The sequence below is a fragment of the Buteo buteo genome, chromosome 2, assembly GCF_964188355.1.
Source record: "Buteo buteo chromosome 2, bButBut1.hap1.1, whole genome shotgun sequence".
In the NCBI taxonomy this organism is placed as follows: Eukaryota; Metazoa; Chordata; class Aves; order Accipitriformes; family Accipitridae; genus Buteo; species Buteo buteo.
The window spans coordinates 12,482,952-12,504,344 of NC_134172.1; the positions used below are offsets into that span (position 1 = coordinate 12,482,952).

General features: G+C 36.0%; 1 protein-coding gene across 2 annotated transcripts in view; it reads left to right on the forward strand.

Annotated features, from left to right (window-relative positions):
• The window catches only part of WDR37 (WD repeat domain 37), a 49,055-nt gene that overhangs the window by 7,873 nt on the left and 19,789 nt on the right, over positions 1 to 21,393 (forward strand). For both annotated transcript variants that reach the window (XM_075045797.1, XM_075045798.1), the window contains 8 exons: positions 1,669 to 1,846; positions 5,773 to 5,869; positions 8,380 to 8,475; positions 8,644 to 8,708; positions 13,993 to 14,128; positions 15,547 to 15,618; positions 17,739 to 17,783; positions 21,007 to 21,083. In XM_075045797.1, the coding sequence (XP_074901898.1) occupies positions 1,709 to 1,846; positions 5,773 to 5,869; positions 8,380 to 8,475; positions 8,644 to 8,708; positions 13,993 to 14,128; positions 15,547 to 15,618; positions 17,739 to 17,783; positions 21,007 to 21,083 (726 nt within the window). In that variant the 5' untranslated portion in view covers positions 1,669 to 1,708. The remainder of the gene's footprint in view (positions 1 to 1,668; positions 1,847 to 5,772; positions 5,870 to 8,379; positions 8,476 to 8,643; positions 8,709 to 13,992; positions 14,129 to 15,546; positions 15,619 to 17,738; positions 17,784 to 21,006; positions 21,084 to 21,393) is intronic.

A 21,393-nucleotide genomic window follows, 5' to 3' on the forward strand; every position in this document is an offset into this window, starting at 1 on the left:
TAACTTGTGAATATAGCCAATTAGTTACTACTGATTAATCACACATAAAGAGCTCTGATGGGATTAGGTGCAGGGGAAGACTGTGCAGAGTCCAGAGGAAATTAGCAAGATCATTTCAGTGCAGTACAAGATACCGTGCAACCTGAATTTTATTTTAGATTCACCATGGAATTGGTGTTAGGTTACTGGAACTCGGGTGTTCCAAAAACTAATTAAAATACCAGTTTTTTAATGAGAAAATTTGAGGATGGATGGGCTTCAAAACCTTAACTAAATCTAGTCTCATTTTGATATAAATTTATGTATCTTTATATATTTTCATTTTGTGATATGAAAACCAAAGCAAATTTAAAGCTGTTTTTATTCATGGTGCATACTGTGTTTTTGGTAAGGTATGCTTTTCCTTGGCTTTATGATATGTTAAAAAGCTGAAAATAACATGTCAAAACCACTGAGCTGGTTAATGCCTTTTCTTGTTAATAGCAATGGTGCTCATTCCTAGCTTGAGATCTAGTGTGTTGGCGGATCTTAAATTGGAAGTGGCCCTGGGTTTGGTTTAAATTTTCTCTGATCAACTTATTTAAAAGGAAGCTCAGTTGCCTTGTTAGCTTTGCCAACTCTGCTCTCCTATTTCTCTGCAGACTATTGCAGCTATTTTAAGTTGTAATTGTTTCAGAAATCATTTATGCTGGAGAATGAATTTTTTATTTGTTCTCAAATGTTAATGATTGAAAAATTTTTGAGTAATTAATCCTAAAACATTTGAAATGTTTCAACTGGTAACCCATGAAACTAAAAATAATTTCTATTTCATATCAGGTTTAAACTGAAAAAAAATCCAGTAATTAAATAAATAAGATTCTGACAGTAAAGAACATATTCTCCATGTTTATGCAAGAAATCAAACGTAATTTGATTTTTCTTAAACAGGGGAAAGCAGTAGATCGTGCATGGTAATATTAATTGGTGATACTGTCAGGTGTTTTTAGGGATATTAAAATATTTGGCTTTAACAAGCTGACAAAAATTAACAACAATAGCCTGGTAAGTCAGGTGCACATTCACTGTTCTCATAAGTTCATGGGCACTTTTACTATCAAGAAAGTGAAATGGTGAGCTGTCAAAAATGGTGGAAAATAGTTTTCAGAACTTCTGTCATTAAATTAATTTCTGCTTATGTGTAAACAAGCACATCTATTAAATTTTGTATACTAACACTTAATGTTGCATAATACATTTTTAACCTGACAGTGTCCCTAGATTATCATGTCTGTTTGCTTTCATTTTCCAGCTGGGTTTTAATTTTGCATGCATTTCAGTGAAATATAGTATGCATAATAGTTGTTTCCTGGAAGCATTTTGGGGCTTTCTCTGCTAGTGTTCTCCAAAATGAGCAAGGTAGTGGAATTTATTTTCCTTTTGTAGAGGTTTATTAGCTAATGAATAAGTAATGCAGAAGTGATTCCACTTTATTTACCTATATACATATGTGTTTTTGAACTTAATGTTGTTTGAAGAATAGCTGTAAGTAATAGGGATCCCTTCTTTTTAATGACAACCTAAACAGCTCCAAAGTTTAGTAGCACTAAATATTTCTGTTTTGACAAAAAAATGTAAGCTCTGGTTAGTTTGGCAAAGCAATTTGTAATGTGTAATGCTTGTCCTTAGTTTATCATAGGAGCCTCTGTGAAGCTGTTTTTTTGAAGTAATGCCAATAGAAAGTGGAAGTTGTGCATCTGCTCGCCAAGCAAAGCAGAAACGTAAATCACACAGTCTTTCAATCCGAAGAACCAACAGTTCTGAGCAAGAACGGGCAGGACTGCAGAGAGACATGTTGGAAGGGCAGGTAAGATAATACACTGGGTATTGGGTATGGGTAACTTCTGTGACTTTTTTTATGAGGAGTGTTTTCTATGTGAAGAAATTACATCAACTTAAGTAATGAAATATGTCCAGTAAAGCTGCAGGAACAGCAGACTTTATTGGTTGTAAGTGCTGACTGTCTTTGGAGACTTGATGTGGATGTTGACAGTGTTTCAGGTTGTATTTAGACCTGTGGAGCTTTTTATCGGCTTTTGTGTATTCTTACATGAATGATAAAACCATGAAGAAATAAAAAGAAACATCCTATTTATATCGCTGCACTTCTGCTCTCCACTCCCCCAAGCTGAAGATTGCTTCTTGATTTTGTAAGTTTGAATTTGGAATAGTAGTAACCCAGGAATATGGATAAACCAAAATATTTGTTATTATGACTCTGATAGGGAGGGTATTAGTGGGAATGCTGTTCTGCATTCCTTTCCATAAAGTAAACAAATATTGCCTGCTTGACAGAGGTGTGAGCTAACTTAAATTTTTATTTTGTTATGTAATTTTTTTTTTTTTAATTTGGCTCAGATGAAGGTGTGATCTTCTGTGTATTAAACTTAAGGGAAAGAACAACAACCACAAACTTCTGTAGTTTTCTTAATCATGTCATTCTGTGTAGCGGACGCAATCTGGAGCCACTTCGAGTGTTTCACCTAACAATATTGAGATTAACTGTCGGTAAGGCTCCTATAGGAAATGGTTGAAGTAGTCCTGCCAAAGATAAGCAAATATCAGTTTGGAAACTATTTATTGTCAAATTGACTATGCAATGTTAATGCGGGCCTGGCAAAGATGGTGCAAAACTTGATTTTTATCAGAGAGGTGGTTTGAAATGCTAACAGTGTTTGGCTACGAGAAACCTCACTTTCTGGACTCTGCAGATACTCTGAAGGGAAAACCTTGTGTTTTCTCAGTGTTGTGAGATTTTTTTAATTTTTTTTTTAATTGAATCTATTATTCAGTAAATTACAGCATTAGTTTTCTGGGAACTAATAGAGCCCAGGTTGTTGCTTCTAGTCATCTAGAAGTTGGAGAATGTAAGTACTTGGATAGAAAACTGTTCGTGCATTTGGACTATTACAGCCTTACTTCAGGAAAGGAGTGAAGGGCAACTGAGAGGTCAAGCCATGCTGTCACTTCTGTGTAGTAAACCAAAATTTTAAGCTGTTTTAATATTTCTTATTGAACTCTAAGTGTATTATGCTGTAATATGTAAATGTTTCAAATGTTTTATGTATCATCTTATTTAATTTTGTTGACCTTTAACCTTGAACAGCCAGTGGCAGATTCTAATGAGCAGAGAGTATTAATACCCCTTCACAGTGGAGCTGTAAACCGCATGAGATCTAGATAAGTACTTTTGCAGATAAACAGATAACATTATTACATAGTATTTTAATAAGATAATTTAAATAATGCTGACTTTAAAGAGAGTAAAGGAAGTGGGTGCATTTTACTATGCAGGTTACTTTAGGACAGGTTTAGATTTGTGTATGCTTTCAGGCTCTGAGAAGTGGATTGAAAACCTTTCCTACATCTCCTTTTCTGTTTTGAAAGTTGTAGGATAACTTAGCTTCTTTCATAACCTTGCCATATGGGTTTATTGGGTAATTGAATTGGAAATAATTCTTTGAACTTCAATGTTTCTCTTAATAGTGTTTCATTTGTATAGTATTCTTGTTTAATCAATTTTGTTTCAAGTTGGTATTAATTGGGATCTGTTTCACATTCTGGCTGATTGTGAATGAATGAACAAAAGTACTGTCTCAAGGGAGAGGCAGGTGAAGATACAGAAAGGAATATTCTAGAGGGTCATAGGGAGCATAGTGAGACTTCTTTCAGCACAGTGCTTGTTTCAGCACAGTGCCACAGCTTAAAGTAGCTGCGAAACTGGTGTAAAACTGAAGCATGCATGAAGCAGATGTGCTCTATGTCATGGCTATTAGTAGTTTCTCTTGCTCTACTTTTTAAAATTGATGTTCAGAAATAACTTATAAAATCGGGATCATGATAAGCTTTTCTAATTGTTTCTGAAGACAATCATCTTGACTGTATGAATCAAAATGTGAGTGAGACTAAATTCTCATTGTTTAGATGCTGACTTGGTGGAAGGTGCATGCTGCCCTCTGACGGCTAGTATGTGCATGCTTCCTCCTAATTCAGTCAGTTTATAGGAGTGGAACCAACTTCTTTCGTTTTGGGTTTGCTGGAACACTTAAGAATAAACCAAGCTGTAATCATCCTTAAACTTGCATTGAATAGTGAAGTTCACTCGAGTTTGGGCGGTGTCCTGTGCTAACATTTGTACTCCCATTCTAGTAACTTTTTTGTATGTACTTCTTATGTACTTCTAGACCTGAAATAGTGGTCTGGGCTGTGACAGAAGCTGATTCAATTGTCTTTTTTTGCTCATAGCTGATGATTTCAAGATTTTGAAATTACGTACTTTTGCTTTGTTTAGAAAAAATAGATGTAGCTGATGGACACATTGCCTGTTTATTTGATAGATGAACACTGATATATTGGTAATATGCTATACATGATACCATATTAATTTTACTTTGAAATTTGGTAACTTGTTTCCTTACATAGATATTTTGTAGTTTTTGAATACAGCTGCATTATTTACAGGTTTGTCGGGTGAGATATACTGCAAAGGAGTAGTTGAGCTGTTTCATTGTTAGGGTAAAGCTCAGTTAAGTGGAAAGGTCTTTTTAAAAAAGTTTATAGGTGGCTACCTAGATAAATAATAAGTGCAGTAAGCTAACTTACATATTGGCCACCAGCAACTGAAGAATAGAACAGGTTTAGTAGAATTTATTTACATAGAGAGCAAGGACAGTTCATCCTTTGATCCATACTTGTAGTAGATTAATTGATTATAGTTATTAGACTAATAACAGTATTTTTCTCCTTTCTAATTTGCCATTTTTTTAGTAGCATGCTATGCTTTACATTTTAAGATATTTGTTAGTACTACATTCTCAATGTACTACAGTCAGTTGTCTTCTGCTTTACTTACTGCTCAACGGTGTTTGATAACAGAATCGTTGTAGTGAGAACTTTTGACTCCTGACAGAAATTGGTACTTACTTGTTTTGGATATGCTATTCATTTGTTCAGGAAAAATATGGTGCTGATCTCTGTTTTGTAGGCAGATGAATAAAAATTAAATAACTTGCCAACAGAAACTTGTGGTCAAGCTGTGTACTGAGCTCAGATCATATAAATCCTGTGTTAGTAGTTTTATTACATACTTGGTTTTGTGCCTTGGAAGTGCTATTTTGATTATGCTGAAGAGAAAAATCAGCCCTGCTCTGTGAATTTGCTTCAAAATGCTTTCTGTGAAGAGGAGATGCTTGAATAATATCTGGGGAGGGAGGGATTAGAAATTGCAGTTTCCTTCACACTTAGTTATGGTTAGTGATAAAAGTAGGTAAATGTTAAAAATATGTTTAAAAGGTTAGTTTGTCTCAAGCTTTGGTAATAAGGTGCTTTGTGATGACAACTTCCTAACCTAGTGCATAGTCAACTTCTGAATTACTTTAACCAAAGATATTCTTTCTTCTTGAACTGGGAGCACCTTGACATTATATGGTAAATTTTTTCCACCTTTTTTTTTAATGAGTTGTACATGTGTCTTGGTTTTATAATTTTTCTCTAGTAAAAGCAAAAAAACCCCACAGGTGATTTGAATTCTCTCCCTTGAAAGAGAAAGAGTATGTAAAATGAAAAATGTTATGATTCACAGAGCTTTTTGTTTTGTGTTCTACACTAGTAGTAGTTTTAATTTCCCCCATTGCTGGGAGATGGAGAGAACTGTTAAAATCAGTTTAAGATTGAAGGGTAGCTACATAAGATGTATGTAAAGAAAAATATAAACTCCGATATTTTGCATCCTAGGATTCTAAACTACCATCTTCTGTCCGGAATACACTTCTTGAACTTTTTGGACAAATAGAGCGGGAGTTTGAAAACCTGTATATTGAAAATTTGGAATGTGAGTATCTTTTTTTTTTCCCAGCAACTTAACAAATTGTTTAGATTTAGGATATAGTAATGCTAATTAAGATGCTTACCTGGGATACTGTAGTGTAATTAGTGTAGTTTTCTGTGAGAAGTTTAAGAATTGTTTTGAACTTGTAGCCAAAGATGGAGTTTGTACCTTTTCAGAAAAATCACTTTCTTGGCTCTTTGATGCAACTAGTGAGAACTGATGTGTGTCATCCTCCTTGACTCTTAGGCAAAGAAAGTGAAGTGGCTGTCTCCTTGTCAATTGTAGGCTCTGGTATATACCATGTTAATCTGGCAGTAACTCCATTCAGCCATTGAGGTTTGTGGCTTTGTTGTATACTTACAGGCTTAATTTTAATAACGTAATATTAGTAAATAAAATTGGAAAAGTGTCTTACTTGAAAACGTGTAAAGTGTGGTGGTTTTGGATCATAGTACTTTGCATAACCAGCACCTGCAACTGTTCATGAATTTTGAAGTCGAGCACTCAGATAAAAATTCCAGGTGTTATCTGCAAAAAGTGTTATTTGTTTAATGACAGTGCAGTTGTATAGTGATGTAAGAGGATCCAAAGTGAGTAACACAGGGAGTCATACAGTAAAGCCTCTGCTCAATTTTTCTTGCTGGATTTTGGAAGCTGTGTTGCGTGGCTTGGCTTGTGAATTGTGGAATCTGTCTGACTTGGCTCCAAGTCAAATTTTTTCCACACCTAATCTGTTCCCACAGTTAAACCAAACACTCATGTTAAAAAAATATTATTGTGTGCTTTTTGAAAATGTGCTGGGTTTTTATTCTCTTAAACTCTGAGATTGTGTTGGTTAAAAGCCATCATCAACACTACACATTTTTAGTGACAATTTGCACAGCTGAGTTCTCAACCTCCTGCTGGGAAGTTGGCTGGTAGCAAGAAAAGTAGAGTTTCCCTCCCCAACCTTCAAAAATGTTTGTCACAAAACAAGTGGTGAATTTGTACCCTCCAGAGCATGACTATTTTCCTTTTGTTCCATTTCTGTTTCTTCTTCATCTTCTTCATCTCACAGTTCTAGTGTGCTCCTGGCCTTTGTCATCTCTTTCCACCCCCCTGACAATTTCTAGATTTTTCTCTTCTGATGCTCAGTCTGTTATTTTTCTGTTCTTGGTCTAATTCCTATGCTAGTGTTGCAGTTACTGTATGTAGAGAATCTCGGGTTTTTCCTCTCTGGCTCTTCATACACTCCCTTTCCCTTATTATACCTTATTTCTAGTTTCTTCCTTTTCTTACCCCTTCCAGGCTTCAGTCTTAGCCTTTCAGGCAATTCTTGTATCTGCCTGGCTTGTTTGTTTTAGTTATCTGTTACTACAAACCTGTCTCTTTGTTTGCTTCTCTTTTGTGTTGTCTGTGTTTTATAAAAGTTTAGGTTTATGTGACTTGGAAGACAGGGAAGAGAATCTTGCTTTGCTCATTTCAAGCACTTGGATGTGGTATGGAAGTGTAAACTGACTTTTCTAGTGCTTAGAACTGAGACTTCAGTGAATTTCTTAGAAATGGCAAGAATCATACTCCTGATGTGTCACGTTCTCCCGCATTTCAAAGCCTGGGAGTGAATTACTTTTTTAAAGAAGTCCTAAGAATTTGTGGGAAGACAGGCCTAGACCTAAGAACAGGGAAAAACTGCTTGGTTAAAGCCTCTCAATAAGATTTCACCTGAGAACACTTAAAGAGTATGAGCCCAGATTTGGAGAAAAAACTGTAAGCCACTGAAAATTTTCTTTATAAAATGAAGTTGAGCAACTTTAAACCAGCCCAGCCACTGGAAATCATTTGCAAGTACCTGATTTGTTTTAGCTATGCCATCACTCTGTCTTGTGTTGAAATGGCACTGGTGAGAGTTATAAATAATTGACAGAAAAGCCTATTCTTGTTACAAATACATGCCTTTGTCTGATGTGCAGTGAAAATATTTTGATCATATTTAGTGTTTCTAAAACAGTTGAATGTAAAATGTATATGTCATTTTACATTTTTTAATGTATTTCAAAGTATAAAAAAATATAGATTTGCTGCACTAACTTTCTTACTGAAACAGTAGACAGGAATTCAGGGGAGAATACTGTTTCGTGATTAAAAAAATCTTTGTCAAGGAATGACATACTAACTCTGTGGCTAAAATATTTCTGATGCTGCAAGTTTTTCTGTCTTCTATTGGATTTAATTTAATACAGGTGTGCCATGTATTACACAGGAGCTGTTTTGTTAATCCTTAGCCACATTTATTAGTGAAAGTAACAGTAATTAGAAGCCACCAATTCCTTGGAATCTGGGTCAAGGTTGATCTCTGGAAAATTCAGCATGAGTCTTGGTTTATGTCTTGGTGAGACCTGCTTTTATAAAATCATAGTTGATCTCTTTTCCTGTCCTTAGCATAAAATAGATTACTTACTAACCATAACAATTCTTAAATAGTATGTTAATGAAACACAATTTTTTATATTAATGTGAATTTTTGGTTTTGTTAGTACGTAGAGAGATTGATACACTGAATGAGCGTTTAGCAGCTGAAGGACAGACGATTGATGGAGCTGAACTGAGCAAAGGACAACTGAAAACAAAAGGTGAGAGAATCACAAAGAATCCTAAGCTAGTATTTTTGAATTCACTTTTTTTGTACTTTGCTGGCCAAAACTTAGAATCTTATTGAAGGGAATTAATACTAGTTACTTATACAAATAAGCTAACGCTGTATTTGAAATATCTTCCTTTGAATTTATTTGTCTCAACAGCCAGTCATAGTACCAGTCAGCTTTCTCAGAAATTAAAGACAACTTACAAGGCATCTACTAGCAAGGTATGAGACAAATTAAACCTCTACTCATTAATGTGTGCTCATGAGACTAACATGGCTGTCTTTAAGTTGTAAATTGTGGTTTCTTTAAGCTGAGTAATGCTATTCTTTAAGTAAATCTGCCTCATGAGGAACAGTATGTTTATCGTGGATTCATCAATCACCCATTACTTTAACCACACTATATGACACTTTTATAATTGCTCACCTTTTTTAAACAATGAATGTTGGAGGGGAGAGAGTGTGTGCATACGTGTGTATGTGGGACTACTCTTTTGTAAAGAGAACCAAAACCTCAATTTCATGAAGGAAATAGAGAACTTAAGTAGTGAATTTCTGAATAAAGATTTGGGTATTGCAGTTGAAATGGGGATTTAAATAGGCATCTATATGTGTACTGTTATAGGTTGTTTTTTTTTTTTAAATTGTTTTTATTTTTTATCTGTGAGACTAGAATGGTTTGTTTCCTTTATGTTGGAAGCCTTGCAAATTAGTAGCTAGTGATCTTTTTTCACTTGGTCTCTTGGCACAGTTACCCCTTCTGATATTTTTCATTTTGCACATCTGCATCTGTCTGGTATTTTTGTTTTCCTCTTTCTCTCCCCTTTTTAAATTTTCATAGAGTTTGCCCTGTCTCAGGGTAATTTCTTGATACATTCTTAAGGGTAAATGAAATGTGAGGAAACCACAGTGGGATCTGGGTATGTGAACCAACTATATAAGCAGCTCTGTGGTGACCTCTGTTGCAGGCTAATGTCTGGTTATGGTATGACTGTAGCTGTCTTGGAAATACCATGTGTTAAGCAGTCTGAAAATTTGAGAGTAAAAGTAAGAACAGTGTGGTGAAATAGATCTAAGTTACTGTGTTTTATTTGGCCTCCTTTTTATTTTATTGTTTTTCAAACTTCCTTTTTTATTCTTGCCAATCTGATGCATAGAGGTGCCTCTTCCTTTTTCTTAAAAGTTAATGTATTTCAAATTCTTTAATGAGGCCACTTAAATAGGGACAACATTATTAATAGGGACAATGTAGTATTAGTACACCTACTATGTAGTTATGAATTAGTACTTTCTCTGGTGTAGTGGTTTTTTGTTTCGTGGTGTGGTGTTTGGGGTTTTTTGTTTTTTTTTGTTTGTGGTTTGGTTTTTGTTTTTTTTTTTTTAGGCTGGTGTTAAATGCTTGTCGTCTTTTACTTGCTGGCAATGTAGTGCTCATATTCTTTCCCGGGCAAGGCAGGTGGACCTCGCAACTTCAGCGTGGGAAGCTGGGAAGTATGGGGTGGAGACTCCTGGGTAACTGCTTTGCTTCCCGGTGTTCTGATATGCATGCAAAGCAAAGTAGTAATGAGTAGTGGAACATGGAGATTTTAATACCTTATTATAGACATTGTACATATCTATTATATCAGTCAATAACCAACAGATGTTTGAACGTGCTGATGTATTTCTTTCCACAACTTTGAGTCAGAATTTACTGCAGGGTAGAGAGGAGAGCTGAGGGAAATGGTCAAGTTGAGAGCATCTCTGTCCAGTATGTTCTCTGAAACCTTTCTGCACTTCATGGGAGTGGCTTTATTTTGACCACTTCATCCTTCCTACACAGAAGAGTCAAAGCTGTAACCTTTTGTTTCTTGACCCCCAAACAGACTATAGCCAAAAGTCAGGAAAGACTGTAACTAAGTTTCTAGCAAACTATGATCTTTCTATCTGTATCCTGACTGGATGCAGTTAGATTTCCCTAATACCTTATCTGGGAAAATGTCATTTGAACAGTTTTAAGAGTTCAACAGCTTTGAAATTCCTGCGTCTACATTTTTTATGAGCATTGAATGAACAATGCTGTTCACCAAAAATGGGTTGTGTTCCAAACTCAGGAGGCGAGTGGATTGCAACTTTTCTCTTCAGCCCATCCTTTATACTGTTACTGTATGCCTAATTTAAAACTTGTCAGAAGTCTTTTTTCTTTTTTTTTTCCTATTTAAAAACTTTTTCTTTTTTTCCCTGTGGGAAATTAGAACAGACTTAAGTTTTACAAACCAATTGTTTTGTGTAATTGATTACATTTTTCTGATTGCCAACCTATAGAGTTTAGGTTTGTTCTGAAAAGAGCTTTCAATATTTGCTTGTTCTAATGAGAAAGCTGATCCTTGACTGCTTTAGTGCTGGTAAAACATGCTAAGACTAAAGCAATCTGTTCATTTTCTTGGGGAAAATGCTGAGGTAAAAATGCTTAATTTGAGTCTTTCATAGAAAATTCCCATACCTGGATACTTTTTATCCCTTAGCTGAGTTAGGAGTCTGAATATTAAGTTGGCAAAACTCATATCAGAAGAGGATGCTTTTACCAGCAGGGGTTATCTACCAGTGCCCAAATCCTGAAGAGATAGAGTAGATTTAGTGCTTGGTAGTTTAAAAATAATTTTTTGTATATGTTAATGGACAAGATCCTGTAATTTAACTGCAGTTGTTTGTAGATGCAGGAATCGCCATGTGAAGTTCATGTTTTGATGTTAACAAGATGGTATTGCTGATGTTAACAATTCCAGGCTGTGACAGTTGTTAAGACATCAGGAAAACATTAACAGTTTATGCAGAGTCCCAAAATAAACTGAAATGATATAACTTGCTCCATCATAAACTAACTTCCAGAATCTCTGATTCTTTTGGCTCAGGAAAAGGACTCTTAAAGGAAGGTATTTCTTCACTCAGCAGTTGAAGGGAATAAAACTTTTTGGAAGATGTAGTTTTTGACTTCACTGCTTAATGTTGTTCCACAGGAAATTCTGTTTGTCACTCACAGTGTAATACTGCTGGCCTGGTCCTGAGTTGACCCAGTTTTCATTCTTATTTTTGATGTGCCCTGTCTACTGAGGGACATTTTTACAGGGTGTTTCAATTTGTTTGCCATACTATTGTTTCAACTTGTATTCTGTTTTCAGTTGTTTACATGGTAAACAATTGTTTTCATGGTGTTTCAATTTGTGATTTTTGATTGTTTACATGGCAAACAATTGTTTCCTTATTAACAAATCTCTGTATAGAAGGAAGTACATGAAACTATGTGGATTTAAGAAAGAGGACAGACAAAGGTGGAACACACTCAAGATATGATTGCCCACTTATTTGTGTTGCAAAGTTGCATGATATTTAAGTATTTCCTTTCCTTTTTTGGAAAACTGTTTATGTATGATTAAGGAACCAGAAAGTAATCCAGACACTATATAGTTTATCCAGTTACTGGTATGTGAAGTGAGGACAGCAAAAAAGAAAAAAAGAAGAAAAAAAAAGTGTAGAAAAAGTGTGTTTTAAAAAAATGTCTATATCTGGATATTTAGTGTTAGATGGTGTTCTTGAACTCTCGTCTTCTGTGTGTCTGTTCAAGACCGGTAATACTCCAAAAGAAGTTCTACAGTCTTGACATTAAATGATCAATGAAACCACTGTCCAGCAGTTTTGGAAAATCTGTGCTTTTGGATGAGTAGGAGATAGTTTCTCCTAGAAAACTTTTGCATGAGGATTTGACTCAGCATTAGAAAGACAGAATGGAAGCATAGCTCGAGTGTGGGGTTGAGAGTTGAAAAACTTCAAGTCTGGCATTTGAGCTGAGTGCTATATTAGTCCTTAACTGTTTACTTAATTCTGCTGTTCCACTTCTCATACATGACTCCATTTAGTTTAAGGATTACATTCAATGTGAAAGTTGCATCTGTAGGATTGTATTCAAAGCCTATGAAACTCTGCAGTATGGTTGAACTAATAATCTTTACCATTAACCCATTTTCTTTTCAATGCATCCTTAATGATTGTTCCTCCTTCTGCTGCGAAACTGAAATGTGTATTAGCTGTTAATTTGGAATTCAAATAGGGCATTATCATGTAATCATTGGAAAGTTGACATGCTCAGGATTTGGAATGCTCTTGCAGATATTCTGTAACTTTTAAAAACCTTTTTGAAAGTAATTTGCTTTAATGACATACTTAAAACCTTCTTTTTTGATACCAAAAACTAATGGGATTTTAACTTTAGTTTATTGCATCTGAAATGTAGACTTAATTAATTTTCTAACTTTTACTAAGCTGTAGATAAATCTTAATGTGATTTGTGTTGAAGCATTTAAAGGTTTTGAGTTAACCAGTCAGATAGATACCTGCTCATAATTGCATGCAGAGAAAAACACTGATAAATGGAAGTCATCTTTTTGTTTCAGTTTTAACAAGGGTTTTCAGATAGTCTTTTTCAAAGAACAGTTATAAGCTTCAAGACTTGGAGGGTGGGGTAAATATAGGATATTTTTAATAGTGGTTTTGCTTTTTGAAGTCATCTTTGTCCATTCTTGATTTCTGTTGTCTCTGGAAGTGTTCCAGCAAGACAAATTTTTTTTTTTATTTTTAAATATTGCACTCCCCTTTATCTGAAAATGTAGAATTTCTGCAGTTCGGTTCCTTTCTGTAGATATTGAGTATTTTCAGCCTTCCTGTACTATAGTGCTTTGTTTTACCATTTTTGCAAGACTTTTTCTTCCTTTCATTTGGTATTACTTATGCACATACTAATTTGGATTTAATGAGTCTTCTCTGTTTTCCCCTAGTAGTACTGACTTTGAGGGGATGTGCTTATCCAATGTTTAGATGAGTTTGACATACTTTGGACCCCCCCCCCCCCCAAAAAAAAACAACCAAAAAACCTTTATTACACAAATAAACTGGCATATGCTCTCAGGTTAATGTTTGATTTGACTAGCTTTGTGCAGTTTTGAAGAAAAACAGCAGTGAGTGTTTTAAATGGGAATGTTTCTGGATTTTACTAGAATTACATAGTAAGTACATTTTTTCAAAGACATTATGCTGGATAGCATGGACTGTCTTTAAATTATTGGATGTACTTGTTTGGAATTAGGCAAGGAAAGTTTTGAGGGGTTTTGTTTGGGGTTTTTTTTGTGGGTTGTGGGGGTTTTTTTGTTTGTTTTGGTTTTTTTTGCTTAATTATAATCCTTTACCCAAACTAAATGGGAAGTGCATGCTGCATTACTCCAATGAGGTTGTGTTATTGTAGTACAGAATGGTTTATCTTGCGTTCTGTAAAAAGGGGGCTGTTATTAAAAAAAGAAAAAAAAATTAAGAGGTATGTTTGCATCCAAACTCACTTTCCTACCATGAAATGTCAAATTTTTGACAACAGTGAACTGTCAGAACACTGAAGAATCATTATGAAAAAAGTTAGTATCTATTTGTATCTGTGAAGGTAATTACTTAATCTTGAGTCAATGTGGTCTCTCTGCTATTTCAGATTGTATCCAGTTTTAAAACTACAACATCAAGGGCAATCTGTCAACTGGTAAAGGAATATGTTGGCCACAGGGATGGTATTTGGGATGTCAGTGTCGCGAAAACTCAACCAGTGGTGTTGGGAACTGCATCTGCTGGTAAAGTTTTGTGTTGCTTGAATCTTTAGAAAATTTTGGTTTCGTCCCTAAGGTATAGCAAAGGTAGATCAAAACCATACTTGAATACTTAGCTCCACAGTGAAAGAGCTGATTTAAAGAAGTTCAGTAGCTGAAAAATTCTTAAATTGGAGTTTTCTTGACATGCATTTAACCTTTAGAAGGTTGAGGCATCCTTGTTGATCCTTCTAAAGTATGTGCCAGTTAACTTCCGTGCAGGTCATGCTCTCCTTAGAGTCAGCTCTAGTCTGTTGGATGGCGTAAATAGGTGGGTTGGGGAGCTGGTTGCTTGGAGAGGTCTCTCGCACAGAATGTTATATGGCTGTATACAGAGATCCCCACAGACTTTCTATCATAGTATTGTTTAGCCTTTGTTTTATAGAAGCCATAGACTTAGGTCATAGTTTGCATATTCTTGTATTCTTACAGTGATCTGGCTTTTGCCTAAGGATGTAGGGACAGCTAAAAATCTTAATTTTCAGTTCTTATTACTAGATTCCTTCCTTCCCACTTGAGAGGGAACAGCTACTAATAAATAAGTCACTAAATCTATTACGATCCAAAAATCAATCTAGAGGCTTGTGTGGTTTTGGAAAATTATTAAGGAAATAAACCATAACCAGTTAGAATTGGTCAGTTTGAAGTGACAGTCTTTTGAAGCTGGAACAGAATCTGAAGACACTGGACATAAATGTAATGGACTAGAAACCTCTGCTTCATGAACTGAACTGTTATCATTTTTACGTGCCCACTGAGGGACACGTTTTGTCTTCGTGTGGAACGTCTTGTCTTTGTCCTGATTTAACTTGGAAACAGCTATTCTCCAATTCAGCATTAAGGTTCTCCACACGTAACAAATACTTTTATTTATTTTGGGGTGTGTGGCAGGATAAAGGAGTGGCATTTGGAGTGATTTCATTTTTAAATAAGTTTTCGTAGTGCTCTGCAGTGACCTATATGCATTTGGGACTTCTAGGCAGGAAGTAAATAGTCTGTGCATAGAACTCCTGTTTGTAGTGACTGCCTGACTTTTTCACCACTGAATGCTTTCTGTGTTCTTTCTGAATCTCATGATACACAGTTGGAGCATTATACATAAGTATATAACCAAGTTAGGAAAAATATCAAAAGTAGAATTTGCCTTTCAATACTTACTGCAAATTAATCTGATTGGGACAGCACCTTTACTTTTTTGGGGAGATGTGTATTAAGTTACAATGATAGGAAGCTTTTATGTTTTATATGTAAGGTGGTAGTCAAGAGGATTTGGTCTGTTCTACATTTGAAATCTATTTTATATGGTATGTTCTACATTCGAAGATAACTTGTTTGTTGAATCAGTTAAAAGTGAAAACCATACATTTGTAACAATATTTACAGCTACTTTTTAATCTTTGTAGATCACACTGCTTTGCTGTGGAGCATAGAAACAGGAAAGTGCCTCGTCAAGTATGTAGGGCATGTTGGATCAGGTAAGATAAGGGCATGTTGTGAAAACTGGAAACTGTGGGAGGGGCAAATGTGTTTTGGACAACTACAAAAATATTTATTGTGGTTTCACTTGCAGGTTTGCCAACACCATTAACAAGTCAATTGTGAAGTTCCACTAATCTTCATACATAGAATGTTTTGTAATATGATTTCTTGGAGAGGCGTATTAAGACAGTTCTGTAAATGCCAAATGAATTAACAAGTCCATGTAAAGAAATTTACAGGCACAGTTATGACACTCAATTTAAATGTCAGAACTCATTGAGGTCTCATGCATATGCAGAGCAAGAGAAGCTTATATAATTGGAAATTAACTGTTTTGCAAGATCTGTGTTATATTTGGTATACAAAATACAGGTGCTGGGTGAACATCTATTTGCACTTCTTTGTTTAATACATGATCCCATACATAATTTGTTATATATATATAGTATTAAAATCTTGGTTTGAAGACAGTTAATTCAATACAGGCATTTGTCTTCCTCTATACTAGTATGAATATTTCAGAAACAGTGTTTTTGGAACCCCTTCTTGGGTAGAGAGGTGCAGTGCAGTGAGTGTTTTTGATGTTAATCTTAAGTTTTGGTGTCCAATTTGACAAGCACGTGACTAGCCCCGTTTTATCTCATAATGGTTTACGATACAGCATTTTATAGACCAAAGGTGGAGAGGTTTTCCATAGCTTTAACTTGTTTTTGAGTGTTGAGCAATTTGAGTGATCATACCTTGGAGTGTAGAGTCATGCACCCAGAAAATGAGGAACACGATTACTGACCTGGTATGTTTGGTTAAGTAACTAAGCTAGCACATCACAGGAACTTTGTGGCAAAGAAACAAATAGAATTAAGTTCTCCAGAGAGTGATCAGCTGCTTCCACCATGAGTTCTACTTTTTTTTCCTGCTATATGACTTCTGTCTCCTACAGCACAAAGATAGTAATAGGTAGATGCATAGAAACAACAGGTAACACTTTAATTTGTTCGGATATCTCAGGTTGCTTGCTGTGTGGATAGGGTACCGTTAGCCTCCATAAAGTCATATTTAAGAACTCCAATAACTTGCATTTTCATGCCAATAGTTTGTTTTTTGTTTTTTTTTTAAATTGCTATTTGGATAACCATGAAAATAATAAAAGCTCTAATCCATATTTCAACAGTTGTGTGTAAACTAAGTAAAAAAAAAATTATAGACACTATAATTTATAAAAGTTATAGAAATTTATATAAATTATATTAAAAATCATGTGTTTTTAATTTAATAAAACTTTTCTTCACTTATTTACGTTTGACAGTTGATTTGAAATGGAGCAAATTTGTTGGGTGCCAGCAGTTGGTGCACCACTGAGATAGTTCAGTGTGAACAATTTCAGGAGTATTTTTTTAGGCTCGTTACACCACACTCTCCTGACAACATAAGCATCTATTTTACTTGTATTATGGATGGAAATGATTTCTTGAAGAACTGTTGAAGAGAAGCTTATGGATTTTGCCGATGAAAGTGCTTAGTAATGAAAAGTAATTGAATCTTATGCACTGAAATAAAAAATGAAGAGCTTTGTAGGCTGATAGGATTATCACAGGACCATTTTAAAACAATTATGTTTTGATTACGTACGGTTGCAGGACTGAAATCTGATTTGTATTATTTGCATTAGTTTTTTACGCATTTGTTCTTGCAATCTTAAGTAATAATCAGAAAGTTGATCGTCATATATAGTAAGTTTTCATTATGTTAGAAATAGTTATGAATACTTAAATTCTCTTTATGGAAGTCCAGAACATTATCTCCTGTCATCTTACACATGAGTGTCTGAATTGTGGTTTTTTTATACTCTATAACATGGAACACTTATACTAGATTCAGGAAATAACTTGCTAGAAAATAGGTATTGTTCTATAATCAACTGTAGCTGCTTTCCTTGATACTACGTAGGTTTATGTACTCAAAATACCATTGTGCTTTATCTCACTGAGAGATTGTTCTACTACAAAAAATTACTTAAAACTGAAGACTTCTTGATTTTTCTGTGCTTTTAATGATAAAACATTGTGAAATGATTCTTTTAGTATACTAGCTTAAAACTTTACTTTGTTTCACACAGTAAATTCCATAAAGTTTCATCCAACTGAGCAAGTGGCTCTTACAGGTATGTAAAGTTTTTTTCATATGCTGAGTATGTTAATCATGATGGAAAAATAAGTGTCATTTGCTAGCGTCTTTTTGGTTGTAGCCCCTCTCCCTACTCCTCTGTCAGTATCCTTCTTGATTGAATTATTTTTATATTTGAAGGCATAACAAATCAGAGCTAGGTCTTTCCATCTGTGTTTGTCATATCATTGTCATTTGTGCTTACCTGCTCTGAAACAGACACTTAGAATCATAAATCAGCTGAATGTTCACAAGTCCATGGGGCCAGGTGGGATTCATCCCAGAGTACTGAAGGAGCTAGCGAATGTTATGGTAGGACCTGTCTCAATCACCTACCAAAGATCTTGGGAGTCTGGGGAGGTCCCTGCTGACTGGAAGCTAGCCAATGTTATTCCAATTTACAAGAAGGGCATGAAGGAAGACCCAGGGAACTACAGACCTGTTAGTCCAACCTCAGTTCCTGGAAAAAATTATGGAGAACATTATACTGGGTACTGTTGAAAGACATTTAAACAATAATGTAATCATCAGGCACAGTCAACATAGGCTCACAGAGTGAAAGTCCTGTTTAACTAATTTGATATCCTTCTATGAGAAGGGCACCCACCAAGTGGATGAAGGGAAGGGGGTGGATGTAGTTTTTCTGGATTTTAGTAAGGCTTTTGATACTGTCCCTCACAGCATCCTTCTGGACAAGTTGTCCAGCTGTGGGATGGACAGGTTCACGGTGCACTGGGCGAAGAACTGGCTGAAGGGCAGAACTCAAAGGGTTGTAGTACATGGGGCTACATCTGGCTGGCAACCAGTTACCAACGGGTTCCTCGGGGCTTAATTCTAGGGCCAGTTCTGTTCAATATATTGATCAGTGATCTGGATGCAGGAGTTCAATGTGCCATTAGCAAGTTTGCTGATGATACCAAACTGGGAAGTGTTGTTGACTCTTGAGGGACACTATGCCTTGCAAAGGGATCTAGATAGACTAGAGCATTGGGCAGTGATTAATGGGATGAAATTTAACAAGTCCAAATGCTGGACTCTGCACCTAGGACGGTGTAATGCTAGGCACAAGTATAAGTTGGGAGAGGAGTGACTGGAGAGCAGCCCTGCAGAAAGGGATCTGGGGGTGCTGGTTGACAGCAGGCTCAATATGAGTCAGCAGTGTGTGCCCTGGCAGCCAAGAGGGCAAACTGCATCCTGGGGTGCATCAAACACAGCACAACCAGCCGGTCCAAAGAGGTGATTACCAGGCTGTGTTCAGCATCGGTGCAGTGTCACCTCGAGTACTGTGTGCAGTTCTGGCCCCACAGTTTAAGAAGGATGTGAAGGTCCTTGAAAACGTTCAGAGGAGGGCAGCAAAGCTGGTGAAAGGGCTGGAAGGAACGTCCTATGAGGAGCAGCTAAGGATTTGGGTTTGTCTAGTTTGGAGAAAAGGAGGCTGAGGAGTGACCTCATTGTGCTCTACAGTTTCTTAAGGAGGGGAAGCGGCGAGGGAGGTGCTGAACTCTTCTCCCTGGGATCCAGTGATAGGACACCTGGGAGTGGTTCAAAGCTGTTCCAGGGCAGGTTCGGACTGGACATTAGGAAGCATTTCTCTACTGAGCAGGTGGCCAAACACTGGAACGGGCTTCTCGGAGAGGTGCTTGATGCCCCAAGCCTGTCAGTGTTTGAGGCATTTGGACAGTGCCCTTAATAACCTGCTTTAAGTTTTGGTCAGCACTGAATTGTTCAGGCAGTTGGACTAGATGATCATTGTTGGTCCCTTCCAGCTGAAATATTCTATCCTGTCCCTATCCTGCCCCTATCCTATCCTACTTCTGTTCTGTTCTATTCCATTCTTAAGCCTTTTGAAATGCATGATATTTCCAGAAGTAAAGGAAAAGAATATTGTGATATTGAGTGTGCAGAAAAACCAGCTCTAAAATATGACTGTTAGTGTAAAGGTGTTTTCAGGACTAAGGATACCATCAGTGCAGCTTCAGGTTTGAAAACTGTCTAACGTGGCTAGTACTATGGTTCATATGCTCCAGCAATTAGGGCACTAGCTTTGGAATTAAAGAGATCTGGATTCAATTTGCTGCTATTAGGCAAGTCATTGTAAAACGAGGATAATTATTACTGAGGTTAAAAATTAAAACACTGATTCTTTCTGCATCTACAGTGACCAGTTTAAAGGAAGGTGGAGAGTAGAATGCCTTCTATCTAGGCTAACAATGATTTAAGTTTGGCTATTTGGATTTTTCTGTTTTCATATGCTAACTGTAGCTGTCGTTTCAGTACCATAAACAATGTTGCTATATAAACTGACTTACAAAAACCAAACCAAACAAAAGCTGCCCATAGCTAGATTTTTGTTCTGCTTTTATTTTTCTGAGAGGTGGTTGTGCAAAGTATTTTCACTGAAAGTTTTCTGCAGACCTGTTCTTCAGTGTCACTTGATTGATTTAGAACTGATTAAAATAAAAAAACTTCCTCCCTGATCCAGAATACTGACCCCAGAAATAATATAAGGTTGACCTTTCTTCTAGCCTTCTAACTTGGTCTATTAGATGAGATACTTTTCCTAGTGCTTTCATGTACATTGTATTCGCCAGAGCTACGCATACCCATAACAAACTGTTTTTCTTCTCAATCGAGAGCGCTCAGCACTGTACCCCTAGGTATTAGAGCATGTTTGTTCTGTCCATAACAAGGAGAAGTCTATTTCAAAAACAAATGAAGTCTAAAATCAGATGGTACCTGCTGAGCTGTAAACTGGTGCTGGTTAAGCTGAGTTGCTTAAGGCAGAAGCAGAATAGCTTCACACTTGCTCTTTTGGGTTTCTCATTAAAACCACACTAAAAACATTTAGTGGGAGAAATCATTGAATGAAGAACCACCCCAGTATTTTCAGAAATAGCAAATGAAGGATGGCACCTGTTGATGTAGCAGTGATATTCGTGTTCTGATGTATAGTATTTAAGTGGATGTTTTCACTGTAGGAATGATTAATGTGGTAGCTACTTCTATTTTTGCATAATGAATTATGTTCTTACCAGTATTGAAGCCAGGGTAGTAACTGTTGATGTTGAGACTTGCTTACCAAAGTCATAATGGTATCTGTTAGAAAAAGATGCAACTCGGACAGTATTGCCAAATGTAATGTTAAAGCTTGTTTTTATTGTCTGTGGAAGTGTTCTTACTTAGTCTCTCTCTCTCTCTCTTACCTCTCTTCCCCTGTGCAGCATCTGGAGACCAGACAGCTCACATCTGGAGATACATAGTGCAGTTGCCTACACCTCAGCCAACTGCAGACTGCAATGTAAGCAATCAACTTACTGCAGCTAAACTAATTGCACAGCACTTTCATCAGATACAGATTTTACGATAAGTCTGAATGTTAAACTTATATGTAATTAAAAAATTACATGATTTCAGAATTGCAAAAGGTCGGATTTTAAGGTTTTAGTTTAACAGATGTATTTCAGCCTTTCTTTCAAAAAAGACTTACTTCATGTTTTCAAAGCTCTATGGTGCAGAATAGAATATACAGCTGCAATTACATTAATTGACTTTTTGTTCAAGGTAATAAACATGGAAGTAAATGAACTGTCAAGTAAAATTTTTGTGTA